Consider the following 9,118-nt stretch of genomic DNA (forward strand, 5'->3'; position numbering starts at 1 on the left):
GTCACAGTAGTTGGAATTAGGTCATCAACCACTGTCTTCACTGTGATACGGGTTCTATTTCTTCAACTCTTTCAATTCCTCAATATTGTATGTTGAAGATTTTCATTGTCTATGTTTGAAGAATTTGCTAAAGACTTTCTCTGAATTTTCTCAACCTCAAATTCTTCACGCTAGTTAATCTTCACCTGCATACTCTGTGCCTGCGTACTGTGCAAACTGTTTTTCATATTCCTCATCAAGAAAACTATTGTAGTAATACTTTGCACTTCTGATCCTTTGCTGTTTTTGTTGCAAGTTATTCATCAGTGGGGAATTTCCTCAAAAGGAATTTCCTCAACGATGAAATTCTAAAAATCTCCTATTCACCCCCTTCTAGTCGATATAACGCACTTTCAGTTTTGTGTGATTAGGTGCTCACGACGAGAGTTTGCCTTGATTCTCCTACTGGTTCGAGTAACCTTGGTTCTCAACTTAGGGAAATACTTACCGCTACTATATTTCTTCACCCTTCCTCTTCGGCGAAAACCCGATGCAGCTCACAAGTAGCAGAAAGAATTTCTCGCGCCGTTGTCGGGGAGGAGGTAGGAAAGTAGTTATCCGTTAGCTGGCCAATTTCTGCCATCGTTGTCGGGGAGTCATCACCAAATTCTCATCAGGTTCCTTCACACAAACTATCAATCACTTGTTTTACTTTTTATTTTTATTTTTATATTTGCTTGTTACAAAAATAATAATTCAAAACACAAAAAAAATTATATTTGTTTGCAACTTTCTTGTTTTTACCATTTGTCCTATTGTTATTGTCTCTCCGGATTTGAAAGTACTCTATTTTGAACAAAGACAAGGAGAGAGCCTGAAAGCCGCTTGGTACCGTATAATAAAATCCAACCATAATGATACTATGAAAAATGATATGAAGATCCGTCTTCACAAGTGTTATATGGGGGTTGGGATGTCTAATAGGCAAATTCTAGACTTTGCCGCTAATTTTTATTTTATTGAAATTTATTATAATGCTACCCATGAAATAATAGGAGGAATTGTTAGAATTCCTCCTTTACCACAAATTGCCCCTTATACTCATGATGGAATTCAAATATTAGGAAAACTAGGGGATATGCAAAACAAATTGAGCGGAGTGCAAAAGCTAAACGAACCCATCAAAACCTTAGCCTCAAGCCTTAACCACATGAATTATTTTCTCATTGTTTCCAATAAGAGACTTGAGTCTCTAGAATTTTTTTGAAATTAGAGGTAAACGGAAAGAAACTCCCATATTCGAGAAAAGACCCGCCAAGGTAGCCAAACTAGATGATAAGGATGCCAACACTTAAAATGATGCATTATGCCTAGCTAGGGACATAAAAAAGCTGGCTATAGTTCCCTACCATGTCATATAAGCATTCACTCATATAGTGGGTTAGCTTTTAGATTAGCTATAAGAGTGGACATATTAAATATTTTAGCACTTAAATGTTTGCATGTGCACATCAACTGCACGATCTATCATACGCTATATCTTTGTGGACATTTCATGAAAAAACATTCATATATATGCCCTTCATAGCCGATGAACCAACCATACCTGCTGGTTGTACCCCAGCGATCCAGCATGGTGTGGAGAGGAGGCCGCCATGAACTGTGGTGGTCGTGGGGGTAACCCGGCTCCAGGTCCAAATATGGCAGGCGGTGGAACGAATTGTGCCGTTGGTCACAAGAACTTCATAGGCGCTGGTGCTTTTGTCTGCTTGGACTGTCCTCCCTACTCCCAACGGGCACCGGTGCTGGTGGTGGAGGTCGGCGGGCTTACGTCTAGGTTTGGGATGTGGCGATTGGCGGACGTTTTTGGGTGGCTTGGGAGTTGATTTAGCATGGAAGGAGCGATTAATGGTGGAAGAGAGCGAGAGATTTGGCACGAAGACCATGATTTATCGCGAAAGGGACGCAGGAGGGCCATGGCGCGAGTGATCAAGAGGAAGAATGAACTGCGAGCTCTTGCGCTTGAACAGACTGCAAACGGGCTCTATTTTCTACTTTTTTAGGGTCTCTATTTTATAGTTTGGTTTATTTTCGGAAACTCCTACCTAGCGCTCGCTGCGTCAAGGGGACGCTCCCATGCAAAGGGGAGCGCCCGACTCGGTCGGCCCAACTTTTTTTTTTGTCCACGAAAATCAGATAATTTACTTTCTTTCTTTTTTCTGTTTTTTCTTTTTTGTTATTTCCGTTTTTTCTTTTTTGGCCCGTTTTCCTTTTTTTCTATTTTTATCAAAGCGAACAAATGTTGAATTTCTCAATCATTTTTTTAAAACGTAAATGATTTTTAAATCAGAGAGCAAATTTGAAAGCGCAAACAATTTTTTAAAGAACGAACATTTTTTTAATTTTGAGAATAAATTTTAAAACCAAGAACAATTTTGAAAAATACTTAACGAATTTGGGACGACGAACAATTTTTTAAAGCACGAACATTTTTTGAATCTTGGGACCAAAATTTTGAAATGGAGAACAATTTTGAAAACCCCAAACAAATTTGGAAGTCTGAACAATTTTTAAAAGCACGAACATTTTTTGAATCTGAAGAACAAATTTTGAAAATAAGAACATTTTTTGGTTCGTTTTTTATTTCCTTTTTCCATTTCTTTTGTATTTGAAGCAATAAGATTTTTCCAATTTGAAGAACAATTATGAAAAATCGTGAACAAATTTGGAAGTGCGAACAATTTTTTAAAGCACGAATATTTTTGAATCTTGAGAACAAAATTTTACAAAGCAGAACAGTTTTGAGAAACTCCGACAAATTTGAAAGCGCGATTTTTTTTTAAAACACGAACATTTTTTGAAATTTGAGAACAAATTTTGAAACCGAGAACATTTTTGAAAAACGTGAATAAATTTAGAAGCGCGAACAATTTTTGAAATCATGAACATGTTTTAATATTTAGAACAAAATTTTGAAAAGGAGAACGATTTTCAAAAACCATGATCAAATTTGAAAGCGCGAGCAAATTTGTAAAGCACGAACATTTTTGAATTTTGAAAACAAATTTCAAAACCGTGAACAAGTTTGGAAGCGCGAAAAGTTTTTTTAGAGCACGGACATTTTTTGAATCTTGAGAACAAAATTTAGAAATGGATATCAATTTTGAAAAGCCCCAAACAAATTTGGAAGCGCGGACAAATTTTTAAAGCACAAACATTTTTTGAATTATGAGAATAAATTTTGAAACAGACAACAATTTTGTAAAAACTTGAATAAATTTGGAAACGCGAACAATTTTTTAAAAGCACGAATTTTTTTTAATCTTTAGAACAAAATTTGGAAAAGGGGAACAATTTTGAAAAACCACAAACAAATTTGAAAGCGCGAACAAATATGTAAAAGCACGAACATTTTTGAATTTTAAGAACAAATTTTGAAACCGATAACAATTTTGAAAAATAGTGAACGAATTTGGAAGTGTAAACAAGTTTTCTAGAGCATGGATATTTTCTGAATCTTGAGAACAAATTTTTGAAATGGAGGCCAATTTTGAAAACCCAAACAAATTTAGAAGCACGAACAAAATTTTAAAGCATGAACATTTTTCAAATTTTGAGAACAAATTTTGTAATCGAGAAAAGTTTTGAAAAATCCTAAACAAATTTGAAAATGCGTACAATTTTTTAAAGCATGAACATTTTTTAGATTTTGAGAACAAGTTCTGAAACGAAGAACAAAATTGAATCTTAAGAACAAATTTTGGAATGAAGGGCAATTTTTTGAAATTATGGAACATTTTTTAAAAATCAAGAATATTTTTTGATAATTCAAAAACATTTTTTGAAACAGAAACCGAAATAAAAAAGAAACGAAAAAAATAAAAAAAATAAAAAATAGAAAAACCTATTCAGAAAACTTTGTAGAAGTTTCCCAAAACCGGAAAACTGGTAGAAACTTCAAAGGTTTCCAAACTACGAATAGGATTTTCCTCTATTTTGTAGTAGTTTGGTGCGTTATAGACGTGCGATAAAATAAACGCTGGCTTTGCTCTCTCTCTTTTTTTTCCCCCTCTTCCTCTCTCAGGGTTGCTCTAACCAGGCCGTATTTGCCGTAGCGTTTAGTGTGGACCCATGGCCCTTTTTGTTTAGTGTGGACCTATGGCCCTTACGTGGCCGTTTTCTGGCCATAACTCACACCACCTCGTGAAGTGCCTGCCAAGACCCAATTTATACACCATCAACCCTGAGACCCAATCACCCAAACAGCCCAGTAGCCAAAAGCTCCAGCCTTCCTACACCGAGAGCACCCAAAGTGCAGGCGCAAGTTTGATCAACCCCCGCATTCCCTCCCTCTTCTTTCGTCCCCGTCGAACCGTCTCCCACCGCGCGATGGCGCCGACCGCAAGCCCTAGCCCAGGCCCGGTGGTCACCGCACCGGTCCACCAAGCTCGCGTGCGGGTGCTCCACCCGGGGCAGGGCCTGCCCCCTGCTGGCGCGAAGCCTGGCCCGGTGGTCTACTGGATGCTGCGAGACCAGCGGCTAGCCGACAACTGGGCGCTCCTCCACGCGGCGAGCCTCGCCGCCGCTTCCGCGGCGCCGCTCGCCGTCGCGTTCTCCCTGTTCCCGAAGCCGTTCCTCCTCTCCGCGCGCCGCCGGCAACTCGGATTCCTCCTCCGTGGCCTCCGCCGGCTCGCCGCCGACGCTGCCACCCGCCGCATCCCCTTCTTCCTCCTTACCGGTACGCCTTTCGCCTTGATCCCCTTCTGGTGGCCGACTTTATAGGCTCCGCTTTTCGAAAAAGGGAATCGATTTCCCGGTACGAGAAATGTACTGTAACCGTTTAATAACGTTTCGCTGACAGGTGGGCCCACTGAGATACCAGCGCTGGTGTGGCGGCTCGGGGCGTCGGCGCTGGTCGCCGACTTCTCACCGCTCCGGCCGGTTCGCGAGGCGCTGGACGCAGTGGTCGGCACGCTGGGGCGGGATGCTGCCAGTGTGGCTGTTCACCAGGTAGAATTCGAATCGGAATCACAAGGGAAGTTGCAGTCGTTTTCAGCGGAATTCGACTGAGAGACATGCGGGCTTTGTGGCATTGGCACACAGGTAGACGCGCACAACGTGGTGCCGGTATGGGCGGCATCGGGGAAGCTGGAGTACTCTGCCAAGACCTTCAGAAGCAAGATGAACAAGGTCTTGGACGAGTACCTGGTCGAGTTCCCCGAGTTAGCACAGGTGGTGCCATGGGACAGGGAGCAGCCAAAGGACATTGATTGGGATATGCTGATTGACACGGTTTGCAGGTCCGGATGCGTTGCGACAAATTTACTGCATATGTGATTTGGACTGAAGAAATTTGTTATGAGTGGTGTTTGATTCTTTGCTGATGTTGCAGCCAGGCAGAGGACGTGCCTGAGATTGACTGGTGTGAGCCGGGCGAGGCGGCGGCAATGGAGGCACTTCTGGGTACCAAGGATGGGTTCCTAACGAAAAGGATTAAGAGCTATGATTCGGACCGGAATTATCCCACAAAGCCAACGGCATTGTCTGGCCTCTCTCCCTACCTGCATTTTGGGCATATTTCAGCACAAAGATGTGCTCTCGAGGCAAAAAAGCGTCGCCATCTTAGTCCCAAGGTGCCATTGTTTTCTTTGTCAAGCTTTTGGTTTGAGACCCATGCAATAAAATAATATATCATTAGATGTCAGAATATATTTCTTCTTAATAGTACCAAACTGCAAATCTGAAATATCAATTGTTTGGGAACAGTCAGTGGATGCTTTCTTGGAGGAGCTGATAATAAGGAGGGAGCTAGCCGACAATTTCTGCTACTATCAGCCTCACTATGATTCGGTAGCAGGTGCTTGGGAGTGGGCGAGGAAGACACTGAAGGATCATGCTGCCGACAAAAGAGAACACATTTACACGTAAGATACTATTTGGGCTATATATGTATATCTGCTTGTCAGCAGTGAGGCAAAAGGCTCCTTAACTAGAATTTACCTTGGCTTGCAGGAGGGAGCAGCTTGAGAATGCAAAAACAGCTGATCCTGTATGTTTTAAAAAACACGTTCTACTACTGGAGATAACTCTCATTTACTAATCGAGTTATGTGTTCTCTTCCTTGATTCTTCATCAGCTCTGGAATGCATCACAGTTGGAGATGGTCCACCATGGAAAAATGCATGGATTCATGCGGTAAAATAAATTATGCCTAGTTGCCTACTTTAGATATCATATTTTTAATGCATTTTATTTGATATTTCATTATTTTGATGTCATTTGGGCTGGTATGAATTGCGTGAGATTATTCTTGTTGCTAAAAATATGAAAAACTAAACTAATTATGCCCTATAAATACTCACTCCCTTCCTAAATATAAGTCTTTTTAGAGATTCCACTATGAACTACATACGGATGTATGTAGACATACTTTAGAGTGTGGATTCATTCATTTTGCTCCGTATGTAGTCCGTAGTGAAATCTCTAAAAAAAAACTTATATTTAGGAACGTAGGAAGTATAATCCAGGAACGGTGGCAAATCTGTGCGATTTAGCCCATGAAGATCTTGCAGGTCCAAGTAGGTGGCAAATCTGAGCGATTTAGAAAAAGAACATTTGAGCACCTATGCTCCACTTTCATCTTGGGGTCACAAGCCGTGTAGTTTACTTCTGCAGTTAAGTTCATTGTAAAGCATACTGCTCTGCCCTGATATGGTGGTTTTCTGCAGAATGTATTGGGCCAAAAAAATTCTAGAATGGACCAGTGGACCTGAAGAAGCACTTTCAATAGCAATATATTTGAATGACAAGGTAATTTTGAGATGTTTGGCAACATTGTAGAGTTTATTATTTTACATTTCTCGGTGCTGGCAAATAGCTTCAATTCATAAAACACATGAAGCACATCATACAGTCATAATGAGTGAGAAACTAAACTTGCCAAATTTTAGTGTAAGATCCTATGCATTTACAGATCTCCTGAAAACACCGAACCATCAGTTGCAAGAGCCTACATTTGATTAAATTTGTTTATAGTACTAATTATGGGACAACAGAAATCGTGTTGATATGTGGCATAACAAGTGAAGTTGACGCCGGGTTGAAATCAGCTGATCACTGCAAACTCTGGCGAAACAAGTCCAGCAGCCATGGGTATCACCTGGACAATCCAAAGGGATCACATAGCAATTAGAAGCATCACAGCCCGATCCAACGCACTTTAGTTACCAACTAGTGTGCACGCAGATATTGTCTCCCTCCAGTCATGGCAATTTTCTGCTTTTCTAGACTCTGAAAAATAACCTGCCCCCTTGTATGACCAGCTAGGCCTTTATTTATAGTGCATCCAGGCACAATGCTATACTGTCTAGGACTCTGTTTCCATGCCCAACAGGAGCATCAGACTAGGACTAATATTTTTAGAACAGACATGAGGACAAAACTGCTTCAGCTACCATTTTGGTAATGTAGTGCACAACTAGATTACCAACTAATACTCGTATTTTACGAAAACCTATGAACCGACTAACTCAACGGCCAGCCTTAAAGAAACTTCCCTGATTCCATGCCCATCACGAGCATCGGGAGAGGCTTCAGCTACCATTTTGAGCAAAGGGTTGAAGTTTTGAAACGGTGTGTGCTATTTTCAGAAGGTTTTCTTGCCTGACTTTGTTCAGCTTAGAATTGTACTTTGTCTAATTTGTTCGATGGCATTTAGCTTGTCAATACCACCAAAGATGTTGTCATGAGTTTATGACCTACAAGTATTTCTGTCGCCTATGCTGGAGAGAAGAACATCGTTTAATGTTCTTTGTGAATGGTGATTGTTCTGAAGATGTTTTTGTAACTCTTCAGTAATTTCCTTTTAGTCACAAGTGGCAAATAGATGTCCAAGTTACGTCTAATAATCAAGAGAAATTTTGCTTGGTTGGTTCTTTTACAACAAGTTAGATGTAAGATGTCCATTACAAGGGGAAAAAGATCCCCAGGTGATAGCTTGAAACTATATCGTAACCACCATTTTATGTTTCCTAGTTCATGTTATTGGCTGTTCACTTTTAAGTACTTGGAATGATTGGTAAGTCTTTTTAGAAAGCTAAAAAGTTCTGCTTCTCATTGCATTGCTACAAATAAAATGGTTACAAAGCTAAGACTAGGCATAGCAACTGAACACAACCACGGAGGACGACAACTAACAACCGTTAGACAGTCGTTAGTTGTTACAACAGACAAACCATCAACAAACCATCAACCGGCACCGGCCGTAATCTGTTGCAGTATGTGTTTGAACTAAATCTTTGGAATTAATCTGTTGCAGTATCACATAGACGGCAGGGACCCCAATGGCTATGTTGGTTGCATGTGGTCTATATGTGGCCTCCATGATCAGGTTTGTAAGATCCTTTTTTGCATTTGAACCCTTGAAATCCTATTTGGAAGCGCATTTATTAATCACAGTTTGGAGGCTTGCGAGCAGTTTTTACAACCATACTATTTTCTTAGGGTTGGAAGGAGCGTCCGGTATTTGGAAAGATACGTTACATGAATTATGCTGGTTGCAAGAGAAAATTAGACGTTGATGCCTACATTTCTTACGTCAAAAGATTGGTTGCTCAACGCAAGAAAAGGAAATTGGAGGAATCTCTGAATTCAGCAGCCAAGTACTCAAAGTCTGAGGACTAGTCCAACTACTAACTGTACTTCCGCATTGATTTTGATTCTGGTCTATAGTGGTAATTGGCAGTTAATGACTAACTTAAATATTGTAATTAATTGTTTGTTCATTTTAACTTGTGGGTCACATAGGCATTTGATCACCTAACACTCCAACAATAAGAATGTAGAGGCATGCTCTTTCGCTCCATGATGCACTTTTGAGAAACCTTCGATGTATCTTCGTACCCACGTTGTCGCATCCTCTTACCATGCTTCTCCATGAGAAACTAGACCATCGCCCCCTCTTGCTCCCTCAATGATGATAGCATCTCAGAACTCTGAGGTGCAATGACATGTGACAGCCCGAGACCGACGTTCCAAAAGATTCCCCCTTTATTCCGTTGCCGCCGTGCGGTTGGATTGTCTATCACATTCATCATCGCATCATCCGCATTGTATTGGTGTTCTGTTGCCACCAGTTTTC

At 40.7% G+C, this 9,118-nt stretch overlaps 1 protein-coding gene across 1 annotated transcript; it reads left to right on the forward strand.

Annotated features, from left to right (window-relative positions):
• The first annotated feature begins 4,231 nt into the window (after window positions 1–4,231).
• Window positions 4,232–8,860, forward strand: LOC123412665 (deoxyribodipyrimidine photo-lyase). The gene is made up of 10 exons (XM_045105612.1): window positions 4,232–4,717; window positions 4,841–4,989; window positions 5,083–5,279; window positions 5,372–5,612; window positions 5,746–5,903; window positions 5,992–6,028; window positions 6,116–6,174; window positions 6,708–6,789; window positions 8,297–8,368; window positions 8,482–8,860. Exons 1-10 carry the CDS (start codon window positions 4,369–4,371, stop codon window positions 8,659–8,661), a joined length of 1,524 nt encoding a protein of 507 aa, XP_044961547.1. The 5' UTR covers window positions 4,232–4,368; the 3' UTR covers window positions 8,662–8,860.
• Window positions 8,861–9,118: the final 258 nt, after the last annotated feature.

This window comes from Hordeum vulgare, chromosome 7H (assembly GCF_904849725.1).
Source record: "Hordeum vulgare subsp. vulgare chromosome 7H, MorexV3_pseudomolecules_assembly, whole genome shotgun sequence".
NCBI lineage: Eukaryota > Viridiplantae > Streptophyta > Magnoliopsida > Poales > Poaceae > Hordeum > Hordeum vulgare.

Coding starts and splice junctions, on each gene's coding strand:
- LOC123412665 (XM_045105612.1), top strand. CDS start 4,369: ATGGCGCCGACCGCAAGCCCTAGCCCAGGCCCGGTGGTCACCGCACCG. Junction 5,280..5,371: donor CTGATTGACACGGTTTGCAG/GTCCGGATGCGT, acceptor CTGATGTTGCAG/CCAGGCAGAGGACGTGCCTG. Junction 8,369..8,481: donor TATGTGGCCTCCATGATCAG/GTTTGTAAGATC, acceptor CTATTTTCTTAG/GGTTGGAAGGAGCGTCCGGT.